Genomic DNA, 24,524 nt, shown 5'->3' with positions numbered 1-24,524 from the left:
TTTGATATCTAAAACTAACTAACTAACTAACTAACTAACTAACTAACTAACTAACTAACTAACTAACTAACTAACTAACTAACTAACCAACTAACTAACTAACTAACTAACTAACTAACTAACTAACTAACTAACTAACTAACTAACTAACACTTAAGATGAGTCAGAAGTCAATCTGGACTTGTGTGCTCCATGATAATTTTAATGTAATTCAATGCAGTGCTGTCATGCATTAATAACTTTCCATTATTTGACTTGGGCAGACTCGGCAGCCTTCAATACTCTATTATAGAACAGCTAATGCTTTAAGCTGCCTGAGCATTGTTATGTGTATAAAATCAATTAAGTGACTAAATAGGTCATTTACAGCTCAGCACTGAAAATATGTGATCTTTTAGTGTGTGTATAGGTGTGTGTGCGCTGCATCTTCCTCGAGAGTGGTAGAGAGTAGAGATATTTGAGTTAAAAGTGGATTTTCTCTTTTTTTTTCCCAGAAAAATGTTACCAGATTTACAAAAATACAGATAGATAGATAGATAGATAGATAGATAGATAGATAGATAGATAGATAGATAGATAGATAGATAGATAGATAGATAGATAGATAGATAGATAGATAGATAGATAGATAGATAGATAGATAGATAGATAGATAGATAGTAGTAAATTAGTTGTTATTATGGATATTTTTGCATTTGGACTTGCAGAGTCCTGACGGTCCTAGAGCCATTTCTGAAAACGACTTCATTATTCCAAACCTATCACCTCTGAGTCACTGTGAGTCAGGTCCTAGGTTTGGCCCTTGGGTGAGTGGGTGGGTATGTGGGACGCAGGGGACGGGGGTTTGGTGGAGATGGGACTGGGGTTTGGTGGAGGGGGGACGGGGTTTGGTGGAGGGGGGGCGGGACGTGCAGAAGTTGTCCATGTCGGCAGAGCGCACCTCGAGTCCAACCTCTCCACGGTCGGGAGCACGAAGGAAAATGTCGCTCTAATCTTGAGGCTTCACCGCAGGACTTTACCGACGTGAATCAATTCTTCGGTATCTTCTTTTTATCCTCGGAAAGTGTCGCCAGGCGCCGATGTATCGATGAATTTCTCCGGCAAACTAACAAACGTCTCCCTGCTGGTGCTCCTCGCAGCGCAAGGTAAGACAGCGCGCCGTGGATCTGTGCTGGACTCGCAACACACAAAAAAAGTACAGCTACTCGATAATGTTAGAAGCCTATACCGTCACTTTATCTGTTTCACCTCGGCTTTAAATGTCTATCGGCTGCACACTTCACCTTAAGTTTACTCCGCTGATGATCACCTGACTGAAAACAAACTGCTTCCAACCCGCAGAAGAAGCACGAAAAAAACCCAATCTGTTCAATTTCACCCAGAGAGCGCGAATTATATTTTACTTCACTTTATCTAACAAATTGGATTTGCATTCGTGCTTTGATGCAGCTTGATGATGACAAATAGCAGGACTGGCGGTCTGTGAGACGTCCTCCTCAAATTCCTGCGGGAGTTCAGGAGCGCACATCCGGCAGCAAAACGAGAGCTCTTCTTCACATTTCAGTGTAAGAAGACTTTCTGTATGTGTGTTCTGCACTACTTTTCAACAAAGGAAACAACATTTTGAACCCGGGGTATATATATGCCTTACTAATGACAATCCCCACCTGCCCTTTGAAATATAATATCACATGCGCTCTTCAAACTTGTAGAGTTATGCTCCAGAGATAGGGCCCCACTGGGATCCAGAGGCACGGAATATGATCTGGATCGTGACATGTCGCATTATAGCTGATACCTCAGCCCCTGGAGCGAGCTACTGTGAAGCAGCCATTCATGTAAAAAGAACACATGGATGACGTTTCTACAGCGGCAGCTCAATAACTGTCAGTGTGGATTTCATCCCTAGATTCTCCAGATGTGTAGGAATCAGAGGCTTTCACCTGCAGCAGAGGTCAGAGGTTATGGTCAGGTACAGTAGATCACAGTTGCCTTGGAGCTGTCGAGGTTCAGTATCTTGCTCAAGGCTGTATAAGCAAGCAGATGGTTGCCAGTGATAATTACTGCAGTGTCTACCACCTATAGGTGATCCTGATGCTTTAGGAGAAAATCAGAGTGGAAGCTCTAAAGAAAACTCTCATATCCTGTGTGGTTTGTGTTTAATCACAAATTAGGTTGTCTGCATTTTGTTTTGCTCTATGCGTGATCCGTTTTGTTCTTTTCTTTTATTTGTAAAACCACCACCATGCATATTTTCTATTTTCTTCTGTCTTTGGATCATGTTAGGCTGCCAGTCTCCAGTGTGCTTTGAAACAGCAGATTGCAAAGCGGGGTCCTTGAGAGTGGCTCCCTGGGGACCCAGAGCAAAACCAAGAGCAGATAAATACTTTAAAGCAAAACTTTGTGCTGCATGCGTTCCGATGTAACCAAATGGTTATTTTTAATCCTGAACCTCATCTCATTCACTTCCACAAACACAGGCGTAGCAGGTTTCTTGGGAGAGCGCCTTCGCTGATGGGAGCACCTCATAATGGGTATCTATGTGGGAGATAAATAACCCTCTTTAGAGTGGTAATACACTTTCTGGCAGCGCCTTTTGTTCTAAGTGCTCTCTGCTGTTTTGGTATTTTATCACTTGTCAGTTAAACAGTGTGAGATGTGCTTGTTTGATGTGCTTTAGTGTCTTTTTTTTGGTGGATTTTCCGTTGCTGAAGTTTGAGTGTCTGTACCATCTACAAGTTTCTATACTATACTATTTCCAAAGATGGAGAGCAGTAGAAGATGTAAAGGTATTTATTAGGCTGGCTGAAAAACTGTGAAACATTTGTATTGCCTTATTCCTCCTGTCAGTGCTGATTATTTCACACCATGCAAAAATCACTGCCAAATAATGCAATAAAGTGCAGATATGACTGTACTTGGCCTTTGGCTGATCCCCATGAAATGCAAGATTCAAAAAAATCATATACTTAAGATGTAGCTTTTTTAAACTTTGTTCATCCATTAAAGGCCATAATTCATCGAAGTTAAAAGTATCGCTGCTTTATGTTGCCTGCGTAGTCAATACTTATAACAAAATCGATGCAAATCAATTTATTGACTGATTTAAATGTGTCATTTTAAAGGTACCTTAGCTCACCAAATCAGTTCAGCTAGAGTGAAAAGCTAAGATGCTGCAAAGCTATAGGAAGAGTTTAGTTCAGTTCACGTTTTACTTTTAACGACAGCCTTGTATAGGTAGGTGTCACATCTAACAGGGGCCACATTTGGTCAGCTCCCACTGGCTATCGGGGCCCGATTAGCTACCGCAGCTAATGTTTTTTTTTTTTTTTTTTTTTTTTTCAGTAGAGCCGCACTTCCCACTTCAGTAAGCCTCGAGTCTTATGCTGTGAAAAGACGACATTTATTGCAAGTATCCTTATCACTAAAGCAGGCAGAGGAAAAACTAAATATGTACAATTTGTACATGCGCCAAAATGTTATGTTTTTTTTATTGGCCAATGCTAAACCTTTTCAACAAGTTTTATGAACATTTTTTGTTGTTGTTGTAATCCTGCTGACAACAAACCAACAAATTGCATTGTAAACATAACCTCCGTGGCAAAGTTAATAATATCTACTTCATTAGCATTTTGCGGGTGGCGTAGGTGACATATTTCTCAGTTTGTATCAGTGTATCATAGTAACCACCCAAGTCTTCCTTGGTTTATCCCAAACAAACCTAAATGTTTGCCTCCAGGACACGGTGTGCTTTGAATAGAGCCTGTAGGAGGAGGAGTTAAATTGGCTGTAGGTTAAATCAGTATTGTTTGTTGTTGTTGTTGTTGTTGTTGTTTTAACTTTCGTACATCAGTGAGTTTGTCCCAGATGTCGTACCTGGAGGCCCCCCGGGAACAGCACTAAGTGCCTTTGAAATGTCATGCTCCAGTCGCCATGCGAGTTACACTGCTTCACACATCCTGTAACCTTAACGCAGACTTTGCAGTCGAGAGGAAGGCATGTGTTTCTGTATGCCACGTGAAATGAACTCGCTCAATTCTCTCTCCTTTTGCCTCCCCCTGTCATTCTCTTCAGCTGGACAGATTTGCTACAGCTAACTGCTTTGCCCTTGAACTGAGTGAATTTCAAAGGAGAACAGAGCCTTGAAAGGATGACAGTGTCTGTGCTCTCACAGCAGAACAGATTTTGCTCAAGTGGGAGGAAATCTACTCGATGTCCTTGCTAGTTAGAAGTGGTTAACTTGGCTCTTTGGAGGGAAAAATGAGAGAATTTTAGCCCTCACCTTCCTCTTTCCCCCCCACTCTACCCTCTCCTCCTTTACTCAATCGCTCATTGACTCTGTGTGGGCTTTTGTCTAATTATGAACAGCGGCTGTATATGCAGATAATTGCTTGAAAACACACATTGACACACTCCCAGCGGGGGTCCGATTAGTGGGCTGCAGAAGGTATTGTCTCCTGCCATCCGGGATCGGCTGATTTGTCCCCATCACAGAGGAAATGCTGATCCTGCTGTCCATGGGATTGGAGTATTTCAGTCAAAAATAGATTCTGGCTGAAATAGCTTGGAGGTAGGGAATGAGAGGTCTGTGCAGCATGGGGTTGTTAGTTGGAGTCATGACTTTCAAAATAAAATCACAGCCTGCGGAAAAGATTGTGGTGCACATCAGCATCAATAAGGGCATGATGGGTTCCTTAAGGTTTGAGAGCGAGTGAATGAAAGTGCATGGTGCATTTCCCTGCAGCGTCTGGTCTGCACCATCTCCAGCAGAAATAACGGAGAGAGATGTCCAGCCATGCCTGCATTATACTGATCTGATCCGCATTAAGTTTCAACCTTTATCTCACTTAAGTGTGCATTTACAAAGGCTGCAGCTGCGTGTCGACAGTGTGAGGAGGATCTGCCCTCAAAACACTTCTGCCCAAGAGAGCAGCAAGCACAGGCTACTAATAATTCAAAATATATAGTCACAAGTGAATGTCTTAAATCAACAATGACTTTTTAAAATTTTTTTTATCAGTAGCATTAGAGATGGTTGATATTAAGCCTCTGTAGCCATTATCTCAGTGTACTTGTTATGGAGTTGTCTGCCTCATCGCAGCATCATCAATAATATTTGCTTCTCTGCCAGACTTAATTGCTCATCTGAGCTTTGCTTGGAACTTCAGAGCAGCTCTCTGGTTTCCCTCCCAGAAGCAATATAGTTGCATTAAAGTCTGACAGGCAATCAGTGTGTACGTATGTGTGCTAGTGTGTGGCTTAAGGACTGTGTGGTGGCTCGAGGATCCTCTTAACATGATTGTCATGTGATTATTGCGACCAAACTCCTGCTGCTTCCCTCTCACATATACTCTGTAACCACCACAGGCATCAGTAGCCTGATGCTACCCCTCCTATGGATTGGCTTAAACCACCATATTCCCCTCCAACACGTACACACACACACACACACACACACACACACACACACACACACACACACACACACACACACACACACACACACACACACACACACACACACACACACACACACACACACACACACACACACACACACTCATCCTCCTCCAGACAGCCCTGCTGCATTTAGTCCTGTCGGACATCCTGGTCTTCTGTGCTGGCAATGACTCAGTTCATTCATGCTTCAGGATAGAAGGAGAGAAGGTGAGAAATAGAAAGCTGGAGATGACGTTCAACAAGATGCCTCAGATGGAGGGCGGGCACTTTTTCCTCCACATTTCTTGTGTCATTCCTCCTTCTGGCCACTCACTGTTTTCCTTTTGATTGACCTCTGTTTCTCTTGCAGTTTGGTATTTTTGAGTCATGTTTATCCAAAGTTTCCTGAGTTGTTATCATCATTTAAGTTTGGGATTCAAAAAATGTCACATCTTCCTTACTGGCTTACTTTCTACAAGGTCATTCATTCTCATTCAGGCACAGAAAATACTGCTGATTTGTCAAAGCCTGCTGGCGTCTCAGGGATGCACACAAGGTGCCTTAGCTTTAAGCATCAAAACCACTTAGTTAGGTTTCAGAAAAGGTCATAGTTTGGGTTAAAGAAAGTACGTTAAGTAACGTAACGTAAAGTCACCTTTGACCTTCTCTATATGTGGATGTTGTCGCTCATTTTGTACTCCATCACATGGCCTTATTTGACTCAGGTGGCCACGGTGCACTGCAGACACCGAACTGCACCATGTGATTATATATCTACCAAAGTCTTTTACAAAACGGGGGAATTTGACACCCTGGGAATGAGAACAGGCTCCCTCAGTGCATTTGGTGTCTAAAACAGACGTACAAGTTTAACAACTTTTAACTTTCATGGCTATCCGACAGGAAATAAGAACTCTTCTCATGCTGTTCAAACTACAATAATGTCATTCACAATACATTTTGCTGTTATTTTTCCGTCTCTAAACAGATGTTTGAAGTATTGTTGCTTTTCCAGCCCACTTCTGTTGAAAGAGTGATAATGGTCCTGGTCTTTCAGTTGTTGTCGGCAGTCGTCAAGTCAAATTTCTTCTTCTTTGAACTCTGTGCTTCTTTTTGACTTCATTAAAATGAACTCGTAATCATTGTCACTCAGCGCCAGCTTCAGCTTTGCTTTTGCTCAGCTGTGAAACCCACAGTGATTTCCCTCCTGTATTCATCATAGGTCTTGCTGACAGTCGGCTCCAGTTTCCAACAATTCCCACAATCAATGAGGTGAAGCATGATTTCAGTTTACAACAAAAACATTAGATGTTCTTGTGCCTCTTTTTTCAGTGGCTCAGCTGCCTGCTCAGAATCCATCAGTAGTACAGTATGGAACGAAAGTAAGCCCTCCATGAGCCACCCAGCTCTTCTTGTGTTTCCCATTCTCTCATCCATGTCGTGGGTCTCGGAAAATAGTGCAGTCCAGCATCATTACTCATCATTTCCTTCCTGTTCCTTGATGGATCCTGAAAATTTACCTGGTCAGTGTGGGAAATGTGATCTCTGCCCTATTTGGTACAGCTCCACAGGGATACAGTTGTTAAATATTTTCATTGTTGTTTTGAGTGACTTATCAATATGGAAGGGCCGGAGCGGAGCATTGAGCTGTTCATGCAGCCTCAGCTTTCCACGCTGCCTCAAACAATTATCCCTGCCATCAAGTCGTTTGATCCACTTGCAGCAATTATGTCACTACTTTTTCACTACTCAGGGCTCGAAGCTGTGGTCGAGACTCTTCTCTGAATGGATCGGAAAGCTACTTTCCTCTTTCTGGTTCTTTGACCTCGAATGGAAACACAATTGGGTGTGTGAATCGATTGAATTTCTCGCAGCAGATACAAACACAGAAAATCATCACATTCTCATGACACCTGAGGTCTCTGGTCTACCACAGAATGAGACAAATAAGCCTACATTGATTTATGGAAGAGCCATGGATGAATCCTATGGAAGACATTATTTTCCTTCAAGGACAAGTCAAAATATTAGCAGAGAAAAGAAAAGTCTGTTTAGTGTAAAAATGACTTTGTAGGAAAAACATTTTTACCCAAACTCTTGAACAGAGCAGAAAACTTTAAGAATTATCATGGATTTGGGGCACAGGGGTTTTAAAAAGTTTTTTTAACTGAATATGGATTCAGTCAGTGCTGCCGACATGCGTGATAGACAGGCCAACTCCAGCGTCACTGTGGGAGAGATAATTAGACACTTGGACTCAATTACCTGGAGCTGTGACTGCAATGTTGTGAAAGTGACCACAACCTCCCACTCCAAAGTTCCCAAACTGTTTAACAATGTTGCAACAGCACATTGTCATATTTCCAGCTGCCACTGCAACAAGGCAGCCTTGTAAATACGACAATATGCTAATTAAACATTTGGCAGCTCTTAATGATCATGGGGTCATAATCAAATATATTGAAACACAGGATGGTGTCTCTCATTTGATTTTTCTGTAGAATCGAGTGCTCCTTTTGGGCTCCCTGTCTATCTGCTCACCTCATTCATTACGGCTGTGGATAAAGTCACTGCTCACTGAGTTCAAATGGCCCAAACACTGGCAAATGTCTTTCTTCCCTTTGTTCTATGTCATAAGTTTTCTAAGGAAATATCCCAGTGAATTGCGTTGACTCTCGTGTTCACTGTTTTTCAATGACACTCCTCTTTTTGGGGATTACTATCCATTTTTCTGTTTGTCTGTTTGTTTGATACATACTGTATAAAGTGATTTTGAGGGAAGTATTATGCCAGGATCAGACTGGAGAAACAATAGTCATTCTGTTACATTAGGTGGTTGTACAGTTTTACATGTTTCCCGTGATTTGTGCCAAATGATCCAGTCATTTCCTTGTTTTTGAAGAGGGAGGCGATGACTTCACCTCTGACCTGGAAGTAGGGATGCACTGATCTGACCAATACTTGATTTACTTGCAAAGGTCTGTATCGCGACTGATGCCAATCATCTTGTATCTCTAGCATTGTTTCTCTTAATCTTCATCATTTTTACCTTTTGTGTGAAGAAGAGTCCGTGCTCCTCGTCACAGGATTTGTCATATAAGTTGTCAAAATGAGAGAGGAAAAAAAAAAATTTCTGATTTGCTAAGCTTTTTGTCAGGACATCCTGGTATATCGCAGATGGTGTCACAGTTGCCTACCGCTATGACTCGGTATACAAGATAAAACCAGCAGTTGTTCGTTCCTGAAGCTCATCTTCCTTGCTAACACCACGTGTCTGTTAACGGGGCCAGGGAACTTACTTCACTTTTATTTTGAGTGTTGAAAGGTTCACTTACGTATACTGTGGGCTCAACAGGCTATCTTTACACCTGGAAAAATGTCTTTATTATAAATTTTTTGGGGGGGATTTATATAAAATATCTTGTGACAAACTGTGAATGCAGAGAATATGACCTAAACTCCCAGATCTTCTCAGATGAAAGAATGAAGGCAAGGAGCTATTGAATTTCATGCATCAGCGGAAAAAAAAAATCATATGCTGTTCAGAGTGAGTCAAACCAAAGGAGAATGGACACTGTGTATAAATAGGAACATGTGCGTACACTCAGTCACACACACACACACACACACACACACACACACACACACACACACACACACACACACACACACACACACACACACACACACACACACACACACACACACACACACACACACACACACACACACACACACAGCTACGTGTATGTAGGGTGAGCCCTCATACATGAAGACCCACACAGGTTAAGCACAATATGCTTAATGTGATGGTCACAGCAAGTGTCGTAATCACCGTGGGATCCTCTCGTGCGTCACTCAACGTGTCACAGTCAGGCCATGAAAAACCCTGGAGAGCAAAGACACGCCATGCAGCTTTTCTCTGCTTGTTCTTGCTGTCAGTTTTCTCCTCCTATCTCCCCTCTCCGCCGTCTCCCTCTTTGTAACTCTTTTCCATACACTCACACTCGCTGCCAGTGGTGTATTTTTGGAGGGTAATTAGTTCCTTCGCAGTGTCCACCGCTGGCTCCCAGGCTCATCCTGTTAAGCACATGCCTGATCAAAGAGCCTCCCACAGGCCACGGGTCTTTCTGCAGATTTACTCTCCTGTAATCACGAGAGGCAAAGACACACTGTTTAGCTTTCTAATTCTAATTCTATCAATGGGGCTTTTTATGGGTGAAATGCATGACTGTGTGACTTGGCTTCATCTGTGTCAGTACAAAGGCTTGTCACTTCGGGACCGAATCACAAAGACAGGGGGAAGGAAAGAGCACACGTCTGGTACAATGCAACATGATTGTCAAGCTACTTTCACATAATTTGCATAATCAGATGCGTGGACATTTCTGTCTACAGTGATTAACAACTGTCCTCTGACGCTGTAAACACCTGAGCTGAGAAAATGTGGACATGTTTTGATGGTGATGATTCCTGGAGATATTCTTACTGCCATGGTGCTTTGTTCATCAACCAACCAGTCGCAATTGCCATTGCAATTTTTAACAGATATTTCTGTTTCCCAGGTGATATGTCAAAATTACTTTCCTGACTGTTCTCTAAGCCCCATCAGGAGGTTGGCATTTGGGGTTGGGAGTGAAATATCTCAACAACCTTTTGATGGAGTGTCATGTCAGACAATCAAGGTCCTCATTGGGATAAGTTGTAATAACTGTGATGATCTCTGTGATGGTCATCAGAACCAAAATTCTATTATTTTAGTGTTCGTATCTTTTAGGCTTTCTTTTAGTCTGTTTTTTTGTGTTTCCTGTTTTAATGTGAAGTTCTCCATTGCATTGTTGTTTAACTTTCCACCCTTGTGTGTTTCCTGCTCATTTGATCCTTCTCACCTGTTTCCACTTTCCCGTTTCTTCCCACTGCTTCCCGGCCACTATGCTCACCTGTGTCCTCTTCATTATCAGGCTCCTCTGTTTATATTACTCCTTTTCTGTTTTTCAGTTTGCCTCTGTTCCTAGATTTTTGTCTCGTGCCATTCTGTGTCCGTGTACGTTTCTTTGTTTTACTGGCCATGCCAGCACCAGGTGTTACACGTAGCACAGTTTGGGACTCATTGCTCTAGAGACATTATCGAGTCAAAATGTTCACTCACAGTTTGGTTTATGATCAAACGCCTGCAAATCCAATGCCATTTCCAGCTGTAATTTGTCTTTATTTAGTAAACCTTAGAAGAAGAATCATTTTATTTGCAAGTGTGTAACATACAGTATGTGTGGTTGTTTTTTTTTTATAGACATGTGTATGACTTCTGTATGCTTTTAGCTGTTCTCACCCACAATCCTCTGTGCGGTGGAAGATACGTCACATCGACTGAGCTGCCGAGACAGTTGGTGGCGCTATGGCTCCGCCAGCAAAAGGAAGAAAGAGAAGAAGACGCATTAAAAAGAAGCAAACTTGTTCCAAATCGCATCCTTTTTCTTTGTACTTCAAATGTCCTGCTACGTATCGTGACGGATATGACCAAGAGGGTAAAAGTTTCAGGTGCATTTGTATGATGAAGTTCTATGTCCCAATTGTATACATACTACATGCAACAGTACATACTTTGTAAGGGTACTTTTAGTACTTACTAAAAGTAAAATTAAAAAGTATTCAGAATGCAGGGGTCATGTGCTCTGCATATAAATCTGAACCTGATCTCTGTTAGAGTGACATGTTTACTGATGGAAGGGAGTTTTTCATAAATCGTCCTTCACCATGAATGTTTTATTACTTCTTGCCTGTTACTTTCACATGCACACTTAAAAATTAACTGCTGTGGCTCACAAATTAAACCCTCACATTAAATACCACAGAGTGTGGCGAGCAGTAAAAGAAGGGAATAATCAGCAGAGGTGAAAGTGCAAAGGTTATAATTAACTTCCTTGAAACTGAGGCTTCTTAAGATCTTTAGTGGTAGAAAAAAATAAAGGGAATTAGCTGAGTGACTGTGCAACACAGGACAAAAAAAAATTATTGGCTTCATTTTTTTTTTCTTATGTCACAACGAACAAAAGGTCCAATTAATTGACTGATTATAATTGCCCTGGCTTTCCCTCACCCAATTAGAGGCTTAAACAAGGTTCTGACAGTGTGGCGAATCAGGGAGCTGTGGTTAGTTTTTAAGGCAGGTACTAAGAGCTGAAATTACACAAGTGTCTCTGGAGAAAGGTCTTTTCATTAAGCTTTAAGACTCAACTCGCCTCTGCCAGTGACCTCGGAAAACTTCTCGAGAGTTTTGAAGTCATTATTGCCCCTAATGCAACTTTTTACTCCATGAACATTGGTGCTACATCTGGTTTTGTTTTTAGTTTGCACAGTTTTGTAGATGTTTTATGTGTTTTTTGCTCCCAACATCTCCACTGAAGTCAAATTAAATCAGCTTTTCTGATTCCTACATAACGCAGCCTAATTGTTATTTATCTCAGTGGACATGAATGACTTCTGCCTCCACTAATATGCCCAGCTGGATGTGTTTTATTTTAATTTAAATTTTAGCAACACTATTTATTATTTAAATTATTTAAAATCAATGTGGTGTGTAAATTTTTGGGCCATATTTAGTCATTGCACAACCTCCTTTTTTTTGCTGCAGCGTGCTGTTCATAGTTTTGACCTTTATTTGCAACTAAATATTGTCTCTAATCTTATTTGTGTGTTGTCTTTTTTTTTTATGTGCACCAGACATTGTGATGATATAAGTGTTGTTTTTTAGTGATAAAAATTTTAGCTCAGTAGGCTGAGTATCCTCTGAGCTGTGTTGGTCCTCAAAGAGTTGAAAACAAAAGTATTGTAAAACCTAGGAAAGGCTTCAGAAGTTAAGTCACTGCCTCTCTGAATTACTGTTGGTGGACTCTAACATTATTAGAAAAGTTTCAGATGAATATCCCCCTCAGATAAATTAACTTGGGATAAGATTGAGTGATATTCATTTGTTTCTCTTGGCCTGTCAGGTTAAAATAGATGTTGTGAGCATGTCCCTTAATATGGGAATACATACAGACTGTGAGCCGAGATGTCTGGAAGATATTCATTTAAGTCTACTCCCAATGGTAATAAACCGAAGAATGACTTTATTACTTTACTGTATGCACAGTGAATATGAAATATTTGTTTCAGCATAGGTTCTTCAAAAGATGTGATATTAAGGTACCACCTCTACTGAAAGTCAACTTTAATCCGAAGGGAATGTGTTGGATATTATGTCTTGTAATAGTTGAAGACATTACTAATACTGGTAAATATCAGCCATATAATAATAATAATAATAATAATATTAATAAAAGTAATAAAGTTAAGGCCACTGGGAAAGAGGGGAGGGCCCGCTGGCAAAACTAAATGATTGTGGTTAACTCTGCTGCTGGTCTCTTAATTATTTATACCAACAAAACCAATTGTGCACATTGTTGATAGCTGATATGTTCTGTAAAACCTCTTTCTCGGACAAATCTGTAGATATCAATGTTTGTAACCTTCATGTGCTTACTGTAAAATGGTGTTTCAGTTATTGTTCTTCCTTTTTTCTGTTTTAAAACACGACACAAATAATGAGATGAAGAAGAGTAGTAAAGAACAAGATGGCAGGAATAGAAATATCAGAGTTGAATTGTGAATCAGTTTTCCATCATTTCTGGTTTGTAGCACGCTAACTGACTCGACACTTCCCATTAAAGGCCCTTGTTTTATTTAGTTGTTGCCACGGAAACAAACCCTTTCAGAGAATGCAGCTATTTGTGTGTATATGGGTTGCGCTGCACTGGCCCTTTTTGTGAAACACATTCACCTCCATCTCTAAAACGGTTCAGGCAGCTCGCTAAGTGCAGTCTTGATGGTTTTGTTCTGCGTTCAATAATATTTTCAACCCTTCTTTACTTGTGATGGAAGAAGAGGTTGGCTTCTGCTTTTTTTTTTTAAATCAGTTGTTGTTGTTGTTGTTGTTGTTGTTGTTGTTGTCAAACTGTGGTGTCCTGTGTTACCCAAAAGTAAAGAGTAAAATAGAGGAGAGGAACATGACAAAGGAAAGATGTGATGAAGAGACTGGAATGAAGACACAGAGTAAGTTTAACCAAGAGACATTATTTCCATTTCTGTGGTGATGAATTGAGGATACAGAGCTGCAGCCTCTGGAACAGTATTTGAGGCTGTGCTAGTGGTGTGAGTGTGTGCTGTCCCAAGTGAGGCCACATTTTCTGCTTGGACGGGCGTGGGTCTATGTGCCATCCCGAGCACCAGTGTTACTAGTGACAGATTTCCACATCGTGACCTTCAGTCCAGCCTTACACACACACACACACACACACACACACACACACACACACACACACACACAAACACTTCTGCAGACACTCTGGCCAAGGACACATTCCTCTTTTTTTGGTTAAAGCACCTTGTTTTTGGAGTTTTCACAAAAGCTTTCAGTCTTTGTCTTCATTGTGCCCATTTTCCATCCAGAGCAAAAATATACTGATTAAATAGTTCAAACTCCTTGTGATGTGTAGACATGTGGACAGATGTGATCTTATTTGCTCAGAATATCCACTGCCATGTCTCAAGTATGACAGAGGTTAAAGGGATTTGTTTTTTTATGCTTAAACTAAACAAAGCACCACAAATAATATTCCATTTACCTTAATTGAATCAGGGAGGAGAGAAGTCTGAGTCGCGTATGTGTCAAAACTTTATGAAATATAGGTAACCTACCTGTATGGATTGATGCTTTTAGGAGTGAGTCCTTTAATAAAGATGTAGGTGTATGTGATGTTTAGTCTGTTGGTAGTGGCACGAGATGAAAGTGAGGAAATGTTGAAGCTGTTCTGAGTAACGTGGATTCAATGTGATGGCTAATGTGTTGCAATTTGCTTTGCGTCATTCTTTGTCTCTGTTTAATTCATCCTTGTGTCCCTTTAATATTTGGTTGAGCAGACATTAATATGAAATCCTTTTGAGTGACTGACCTTTTAGCAATATTGGAGTTATGTTCAATTTAGTTATCATCTTTGACAGCTCAACAAAGCCCCATTTCAACACAGTGAACGTGAATTGACAGTGTTTTCCCTTGTCTGCTCATCTTTTTCTGTTCCTTCATCATCATCATCATCATCATCATCATCATCATCATCATCATCATCATCATCATCATCTTTTTTTTTCATTAGGCTGTTTTCCATCGAAGGGGGAGGACAGATTATTTCGGAGGCTGTTCCGAAGGTACAATCAGTTCATCCGACCGGTGGAGAATGTATCCGATCCAGTTACTGTGGAGTTTGAGGTGTCCATGTCTCAGCTTGTCAAAGTGGTAAGAGCAGAAAGTCTGTATGAAAATAAAGTTTGTAAAGTGTGTGTAAGACAGTATGGCGGATCCATTCAATGGACTGATTTTACCTGCATGTCCTTTCAGGATGAAGTGAATCAAATCATGGAAACCAACCTGTGGCTGAGACATGTGAGTGCTGATTACGTTCTTTATACAAGTTGTCTCGTATTATTTGTTCAAAGTGAATGATGATTATATCTGGTTTTGGCTTTCTTTTAGGTGTGGAATGACTACAAATTGAAATGGATCCCCATTGAGTTCGATGGGATTGAGTTCATACGAGTTCCCTCCAATAAGATCTGGAGGCCAGACATAGTTTTGTACAACAAGTAAGTTTCAGTGCACCAATGGGAGGTGCATGTCTCCATGCTTAGCTTTTCTAAGGTGATGCAAAGAGACATCTCGCACGATAGGCAACACATTACTGTATTTACATATATACATGTCCGACATATATTTTCTACAAAATAATTTGCCAGCCATCAAATTACTTTTGCTTGCCAGTTAAATAATCATGCCTGTCTGAATGCAGAGCTTATTCTCTTTAACTTTTTTTTTTTTTTTAACTTCTTTACTTTATTTCTTTACTTTTCTTCGTACTTGCTTATGTTATTTATGCTCGCCATCCTCTGACATTTTGAGGTAAATGTTGTAATGGCCTTTAAAATGCTCTCACAGTGCTGTAGGTGATTTCCTTGTGGAAGACAAGACCAAGGCTCTGCTGAAATTTGATGGCACGATCACTTGGGTTCCTCCTGCAATTTTCAAATCCTCCTGCCCCATGGACATCACCTACTTCCCCTTTGACTACCAGAACTGCTCTATGAAGTTTGGCTCCTGGACCTACGACAAGGCGAAGATCGACCTGGTGCTCATTGGCTCAAAGGTCAGAGGGATCGTCCAGGGTAACGAGGATGAGAGTAGCTGTTTTCTCAAATGAACTTAAGAGACGGCAAACAACACATTTGTTTATTCATCAAGCTGTTCATATGCTTAAAAAATGTCACCAATATGTTTTGGGTAAACCTGAATTTTTGCAACAGGCGGCATTGCTGATGCATCGACAAGCTCTTTGCTCCTCGGAGTGCCACTAACCTTAGCTTGTTGCTGTTAGTCTGCATGTAGAACTTGTATTCTCTTTGTGCCACCACTTAGACACACTTTCAGTATTAAGTGATCAAAGTCCTTGATTTGTGCAAAAAAATACAATCCAAAAAATACTTTGACAAAGGCAGACTGCTCAAGCCTCATATTTGCTTCAGATAAACTTTATATAATGTATTTTTACATAAAACCACAATTTTGTATTTGTCCCCCATCACTTACACTGAAAATAATTTGGGGGCTGATTTTTTTCAGGGCTTGAAAGGAAGGAACGGTTATAGCAAGCAAAACTTGTTGCGGTGTTGAAATTGGCACCTGACTATTGTTTTAAAGCAGATTCTTTTCAGATGGAAAAACATTTTACAAGTCGCTTTTTCTCTTTAAACCAGGGGTCACCAACCTTGTTTTCCTTGAGAGCTCTGATGATCTACTGGGTAGATTGTGATCTACTGGTTGGAGACCCCTGCTTTAAACTGTCTTGATTTCTATTAACATATACAGAAAAATGTTGGTGTTCAAATATTTTTCCTAAAAGTAATTCGCACATTTGATTCACCAGGTGAACCTGAAAGACTTCTGGGAAAGTGGGGAGTGGGAGATCATCGACGCACCAGGATACAAGCACGACATCAAGTATAACTGCTGTGAAGAGATCTACCCGGACATCACCTACTCCTTCTACATCCGCCGCCTGCCTCTCTTTTACACCATCAACCTCATCATCCCCTGCCTCCTCATCTCCTTCCTCACGGTGCTGGTCTTCTACCTCCCGTCTGACTGTGGGGAGAAGGTCACCCTGTGTATCTCCGTCCTCCTCTCCCTCACTGTCTTCCTGCTCGTCATCACCGAGACCATCCCTTCTACCTCGCTCGTCATCCCACTGATCGGGGAGTACCTTCTCTTCACGATGATATTCGTCACACTTAGCATTGTCATCACTGTCTTTGTGCTGAATGTCCACTACCGCACCCCAATGACTCACACAATGCCGGAGTGGGTGAGGTCTGTCTTCCTCGGGGTGCTGCCAAGGGTAATGCTGATGAGGCGGCCTATTGACCAGGGCTGCTCCTCACCTGCCAGTATCACAGGAGAGATGGGAGGAGGAGGAACCAGCGGAGGGAACAAGAAGAGGAAGAACAGCATTGGAAGTGGCTCAGGAAGTGTTAGTGTTGGAGGTATAACGGGGGGTGTCGCGTGTCCACAGCTGGATAGTGCCGCAGGCGGAGGGGGAGGAACCTCCTCAGCTGGCGGCTCCATGAACTGTGTGGAGTATGGTGATATGAACCGCGAGATGAACCGGGATATGAACAGGAGGTGCCCCTACAGAGGCAAGGAGGTACCAACTCCTGTGCCGCCTCCGATGGCGCCGCCGCCTCTAATGGCGCCGCCGCCGCCTCCTCCTCCTCCTCCTCCTCCTCCTCCTCCGGCACCTCCAACTCAGGGGCCCCAGGAGTCAGACCTGCCCAAGCTGTCAAGGCCCCTAAATGCCCCATCCCCAGTCAATGCTGTCGTGGCCTTTTCGGTGGTGTCTCCAGAGATCAAGCAGGCTATTGAGAGCGTAAAATACATCGCAGAGAACATGAGGACTCGCAACAAAGCCAAAGAGGTATGCAAAAAAACAGTTCAAGTTGTGTGTGTGTGTGTGTGTTGCTGTCTGCAAAATAATTGAGGTAGATAAGCTGTTGTGGAACAGTCACTGTGTACTTTATTTATTGTTGGCCATTTATTTTGGGAATGTTAGCATTAGTTTGCATCTTCCCATTAGATATAAGATTTTTCTCAGCAGAACGTCTAATAATATTGTAAAATCATAATTCAGTATCACACTGCAAATCCACAAGTGAATAGTGAAGAGCCTCACTCTGAGCTGTTAGATAGTGTCAGCTGCTCAATGACAACGTGAAACTGCACTGATTACCATAATATTATTCACAGAAAAGCTCTTCAAATCACATTCTGTTTTCATATGTAATAAGAAATAGCATTTAAATTCAAATGGACTGTTCTTACATATCAGTCTGTTTACAAGTCTTGGAGAGTATGAAGGTAATTGTTGAAAAAAAAAGTTGTATGAAGCCTTTTTGTGGCTTCAGAGACAGCTGTGCAAAATCTGTGCACAGTGTCCTCGCTTCAGGAAATGTTGGTTAGGGCTACAAAACAGCTACATGCTTCTCCTCAAGCCTTAATCATAACCTCGTCCTTAATCCTTAAAATAAATCATGTTGTGTGGACCACACTTTTTATTCTTAGAATGGTGACAACAGATTTTGTTCCCACAATATACACAGCACACACACATAACAAAAGCTAAACAGCATGTGTGTTATCTCTGAAGAGTAGGTGAATTTCTGTGTAGCTTAGTAAATAGCGTAGAAACCATTTACCCAGGGCTATAAAGGGAGTGTAAAGCTGCTTGTTTGTCACAGATGAAGGGCTTTGTGAATGCCTCCCTCCCACTCTGAATGGTCCTGATATGTTTGTTGCTTCAGCTCCATCTTTTCTTAGCAGTGCTTGGATCTTTCTTTGATGCATGCAGAATAGCCACACTGCCTCCTCTGTGCACACACAATGGCATTATGGTCACTGCAGCCATGATCGTATTGTCTACACCTGACTGATCAATGAATACTCGTACTATATGCAGTTCTGCACAAATGTTTTCAATGCTAAAAGGAAGTGATGTTGTACTTTTATAAACAATGCCAGGAATATCAGGAGGCCCAGACTGACTCCATGATGCTGAGATCAGGGCTTTGTAAGGGCCATATCATCGGTTGCAGGACTCTTTGTTCTTATTGTCGCTGAAGATAAAAATTGTTATCACTAAGGTTGGATGTTTGGGGTCTTTGTCAGGCAGCAGTAATCTTTTAGGACCAATCAGCCCCTTCACTGATTGTACTGATATGACTGTCCACACACACACACATTTAGAAACTACTCCAAATATAAACATATGCATGATCGTAAACTCTTCTCTCAGGCTCTTTTACACAGAAATAGGAACGCACACATTACCCTCATTGCCATACTGCTCTAGTGTCGACACAGTGAGATGCAGCGAATGTGACAATTTGTACCATTGCTGTAAAGTTCACAACAGCCATTAAGCAAAGGTCGCTGGGAGTATTTAAGGGAAGGAGAAAGAGCACAATGAATATAAATATGTGTGGCCTAAACATTTCTGCATATGCACACACACCAAAGTTCCCCTCTTATTTTCTCCTCAGGTGGAGGATGACTGGAAGTACGTCGCCATGGTCATCGACAGGATTTTTCTGTGGGTTTTTGTGACGGTGTGTGTGCTGGGAACTCTGGGACTCTTCCTCCAGCCAGTCATCAACTTCTTCAAATGAGACACTTGTCTTCGTCCCCGCTCTTTCTCCCTTTTTCTGTCTACCTCTGTCTGCTTATTTGTCCAGCTTGAATTACTTTGGGAGTGCCCCCCCCCCCGCAGCTCTTTTACATCAAACACTAGTGTACCAATTGTCCTCCTTTTCTGACTTTTTGTCTCTCCTCTGTCTGTCCCTTACTCTTCTCTGGGACTCCATCATCAGCCATCACTTCTGGCCTTCAGCTGTCTGCTTCCTCACATGATTTACCCAGATTTCCTATGTTTTGCCCCATCAGTAAGAGCAATGCTGGTTATCCGATCTCTTTCCCCCCAAATCAATTTTTTCAAACCTTATTATCACATCTGCTCTCTTTTCTTTGTTTTTCTCCTCTCCTGGGCCACGCTATGACCTGCCACTGCTGACAGTATCTCTTTTTTCAAAGTCAACTTCTGTCTCCCAGTGTGGCTGCATTTCTATTCTGTGTTCTACTGAAAATGTCCACTCGTCCTTCCACAGTTGTTGATATTATAGTCTTATTTAATGTTTAACATTGTCAGGCAGTTATTTAACTAATCATCACTGCAATTACTGTCAAAGAACCTCCTAAAATATGATTCACTAAAAAAGAAGACCCTGAATAACTTTGTCATACCACTTAGTAGTTGTAAGCCAGAGCGATAAAGACAGGATACTTTTGAATTGTAGTACAGTAAGTTTAGAAAATATTTTTTGACAGCTGGTAATGATCTTGTGTTTTCTTGTTGTCAGATACCAGTTCTCTGTATGTTTCCCTGTAAATTTCTTTGTAAAATATAAGGAATTTATGCATGGCTTGTGAGAAGAGCACTGGCTGTAGACTGATGTGTGTTATACAGTATATACTGTATATTTATTTATGCACCACATAAATTGCCAACAACAGTTTGAACCTACAATCTATAGACACACTTTGAATTGCACAATGTAGATTAAACTTGTAAAAAGACTTAAAGTAACAAAACTGACTCTAGTCGTTTTTAGTAATACTAAGGTCCCTGACTCTGTTGGAGTTTGAATAATCAGCCAAAGATTGGTAAGGTGAAGTGTGTGTGTAAAAGGAAATCATCCCTAAATGTTGTAATCCTGCTGGGGGCTTAAAAAAAAGAAGTATTTTCTCTGTGTAATTTTGTCTGCGTGCATCCTACATCTCAGTTGCGGCATACTGTCTAATGACACAGAGGTTTGAAGCTGTACAGTAAAACAATAATCAGTGTCTGTATAAGAGATACGAGAGAGAGGAAAGAGGTAAAGGACAGATCACAGTAGTAACAATAGGTTAATAAAAATTGACAAAAAAAACATTTGCAGGCATGTGCAGCCTGCAAATTACTGTATACTGCGGATATAATGTAATTTAATGTAGAGATAATAATCATCTGAAGACAATGAGCCGTAAAGAATACTTTAGCAAATGAAAACTTTAGAGTTTTGTTTTTTAGAGGAGCTTTCTGTTCAATACCACAATACAAAGCAAAAAGTCCACAATGTACAATGCAATTACAGCTGTAGCTCGTTTTCATGTTGTTTAGAGTCTCAGAACAGGTGTGGTTTAAGTTGAGCTGGTTTTATTGCCAGTATGTAGAAGTCATATTTTAATTCAGTGTTGTTCAATCACTGGCATTTTGTTGAGCTTTTGCTGTAAATATAACATTTACAGCATGTTACAAAACTATAATTCTCCTGCATTCTTTCTTCATTCCCTTTCCTAAACGTATTTTAGCGTCCAGCACAAGAGCCAACAATTTGTCAGTGACATATGGATGAGTGTGCTGTCGGCTGTTATTGTGACATATTGGTGCTGTATAATGGCCAAGATTACAAAGGTACCAGTGCAAAGGTACCAGTGCAACTAACAATGCTTAAATTGTAAGTGGAAACTCCTCAGAGAAGATATGATATGAGTGAGGAACTGTATGAATATTGTTCAGTCACTCAAACAATATTTATTTCAGAATCATCTGATGCAGCTGCATCTCATAGTTGCGAGACAAAACTTATATCAGGTGGTTGTGAGTTTGTGTTAGATCCAACTCTGAGTTTGTAGCTGCTGGTCACGAAAACGGAGGAAGACCACAGCGAACACAGGACTGGAGGAATGGTGAAATGAGGTAGAAAACAAAAGGGCTGGAGGAGTGATAAGAGAATGGAGTTAGGTGTCAGGAGAGTTATCCAGCTGGGGAGGAACTGCCAGATGTGCTCGCTCTTTTTTTGTCGGGGTCCAGATGAGTCAGCCCATAAAACTCCCAAATGCACTGCAGATATATACATGGACTCCAAGTGTAAGTTTGGGTTGTGGAAAAATAGTCACGTAGAACCTTTGTGAATGACCTTTATTGATTTATTTTAAATAAACCTTACAGGATAAACACAATTTTAATACATTTGTATTTGATTATTTTATGTTATTGATTTGTCCTTTATCTTTTATCTCTCTTAATTGTGAAGTGCTTCATAAGTAAAAAGTATTTTTTAGTATCTACATATAAAATATCAACTAGACATTCAGTAGTTATTCTGTAGAACTACTTGACAGAATTAGCTTTTGATAATTATGAAGGCAGTTTCAGGATGTATTCACCTCAGTGGAAATTTAGTGTGTCATAGGCAAAAATAGGCATGAGTCTGAAATCAGTTTTTAAAAGACAAAGCACGCACAGAAACCTTGGTGCACACAGAGTGGGTAAAATTAAACCTTCAAATGGCACAAATGGCATCTCCAAAGTCCGCATTTTTCTTTGACACTCCTCTCTTTTTCTGACTTATCCCTCTTTCCCTCCCTCTATCAAAGGTCACGGGTAAATCTGAATGTGCCTGTCAGCTCTCTCTCTCTCTCTCTCTCTCTCTCTCTCTCTCTCTCTCTCTCTCTCTCTCTCTCTCTGTGTCTCTCACGCACACACTGAAAGTTCAGAGTAGTGAAAGCACAATGTACAGCCCTTTACGCCTCAAGTCACATTGGAGTGTGACTATGGCTTTGAGTTGGCCCTCCCTGTGGCGCTCATCAACTCAGCCGCTCACGATTAATCCCTACTTATGTATACTCAATAAGCATGTACGCATTTGTGTTTGTGCACGAGTGTCTGTGTTTAAGAGAAGGGAAGATTACACATGTCACCTGAGGAAGAAGCGGAGAGAGATTGTCGAGGCAGTGGACGTGTGTGCATGTTTATGTGTGTCCATATGTGCACTCGATAGCTTGGGTTCTCACTACATCCGGATTATAGGATGGATGGAGTCTAGCTATAAATATGGAGATGACGCAGCGGCAGCAGGAGCCCCACCGCAGACACTCGTAGCATCCCATCAGTCTCAGTCGGCAGCCTGACAGGGTCACATCAGCGCCTGGCTGCCACGGAATGAAGAGATCAGTCAGAGATCCACCAGCTATATTTGGACAGTATGTGTGTGATGCATGCAATTTTCCAAACAGGCTTATTGAGTAGCCCTTAAAACTTTTAATAGGGAATAAATTGGTAAACAAGCCCCACAACACCGCATTCCTTTTTAATCTGTTTCACATTAAAGCTCTCATTCCTCTTCGACAAAGATGTTTGTCTTTAACATATTTAGATCCCACTTATACAATAGTTTGAAAAAGACTCAGAAATTGGCTGCTTCTAGAAAGGCGCCGCCACTTTAATCTGAATTTGTAATGGTGCAAGTTTGATATTTTCAAGCTGTGGATGTTTCTTGAATGATTGGACTTCAAGTACTTGGAGGCAGTCAGAGCAAAGCAGAGCGCTGCAAAAGCTCTGGGTGGTAAATTGATGTATAATACATTATTAAGCCAGCCACATGGATGAATATTTTACATGATTCGTCACTGTTGACGACAAATGTTCGCATCCAACTCCTGGATAGCAGGACTCTAGGATGACAGACTTGTCGCAGCTTGTCTGTCTGTCAGCTTGTCTGTCTGTTCGGGATCAAACATTTTGAAAAATAAAAGCATTGTTTTGTAACCTACTTTATTTTCTTTTACAAAAAACGTCTTTAAAACCTCATTTATTTTGGCCCACATGACTCTCTCTTCATCTTTTACCCTAAACTGACGCTTTCTCTATGTCTTGCTTTTCCCTTTCTGGCTTTCTTCAGTAGTTTTGGGGACCCAAGAAGCAAATATATGATGAGGGGAAATCTTCAGTGGACCTCTTGGAGCTAGCTGAGACATAAGGTGGGGTTGTAGGGTGAGATGGGGGCATACTGCAGAAGGGTGGATGGTGAATTAGGGTAGTCTCTTGTGTCGTTGGGAGCAGAGCGGTACATGCCTGCGGCCAGTCGACCATGGATAAGTAAAGGAGACTCTGTTAAATAATTAATTCCAATGGGAGCCTTCTGAACAGTCGCGCACACATACATTTAGGGTCCTCTCACACATGCAAATGGATGCTTCTTTAAGTAGAATACTGCACACAGTCACACCAAACACACACTCACATGTGTTTGCAAAGAAATGGCTTCTAATTTTTGTCCTAAATGAATATTTATTGAGGAGATATTATCTTGGTATTAAAAGAGAGGATTTTGGTGGAACAACAACAACAAAATGTAGAGGGTTTTTCCAGTTTGGAGCAACCATCACAAAAATGTAACTTGAATCAAGAAACAATTTGCATTTCATTGTGGCATGTTATGTTATATTTAAATGATTAAATAACCAATTGAATAAACAATGTATGTTTTAATTTTCGTTCTTTGGTCTGTTTTTGGTAAAGAGAAATATTGGATTCATTGCCATCTTTCATCTTCCCAAAATACCTGCTTATGCATCTTTTCAGTGTTCTTTTTAATAAGTTGGAGTTTAGGATAAAAACAAAAACAAAAGTAGATTATAAAATTAAACAAATGGAAGAAATTAAACTTAGACTTGTACAGCTTTCTATGACGTCTACTCTGCTGTCAAAAAAACATCATCGTGCAGCGCTGCAGCAATGTGACAGAGAGACTACCTGCTGAGAGCTGAGGCAATTAAATACAATCAAACAGACAAGCACTAACATACACTGGAACAATGGGAGGCGAAAGGATGGGAAGAAGAAAGACAAGATGAAAGGACATAAAGTTCAATCTGTCTGATTGTGGCGTTCAAGTTGCATGACCAGCTTTTGTCTTGTCTTCATTACTTGACAATAAATTGATCAGTAAAATGTCAGTCAAATCAGATTTGAGGACAAACTACCAAACCAAACAAACAATAATAATTCAAATTAATTGAAAAAAACAACAAAAAAAACAGCTCAAAGAAAAATCGTCTCCAGTCAGAG

General features: G+C 41.0%; 1 protein-coding gene across 1 annotated transcript; it reads left to right on the top strand.

Moving 5' to 3' along the window:
- The first annotated feature begins 916 nt into the window (after positions 1-916).
- On the top strand, positions 917-23,914 carry LOC138618661 (neuronal acetylcholine receptor subunit alpha-3-like). Its single transcript, XM_069694555.1, has 7 exons — positions 917-1,145; positions 14,631-14,770; positions 14,873-14,917; positions 15,008-15,117; positions 15,467-15,674; positions 16,452-17,498; positions 19,120-23,914. Exons 1-7 carry the CDS (start codon positions 1,088-1,090, stop codon positions 19,243-19,245), a joined length of 1,734 nt encoding a protein of 577 aa, XP_069550656.1. The 5' UTR covers positions 917-1,087; the 3' UTR covers positions 19,246-23,914.
- The last annotated feature ends 610 nt before the right edge of the window (positions 23,915-24,524 follow it).

This window comes from Brachyistius frenatus, unplaced genomic scaffold (assembly GCF_029030835.1).
Source record: "Brachyistius frenatus isolate BFR_SWC_R1_liver_20210118 unplaced genomic scaffold, ASM2903083v1 Contig_17, whole genome shotgun sequence".
NCBI classification, from domain to species: Eukaryota; Metazoa; Chordata; class Actinopteri; family Embiotocidae; genus Brachyistius; species Brachyistius frenatus.
The sequence above is the reverse complement of the archived record's forward strand: the minus strand, read 5'-3'. Positions and strand labels throughout refer to the sequence as shown.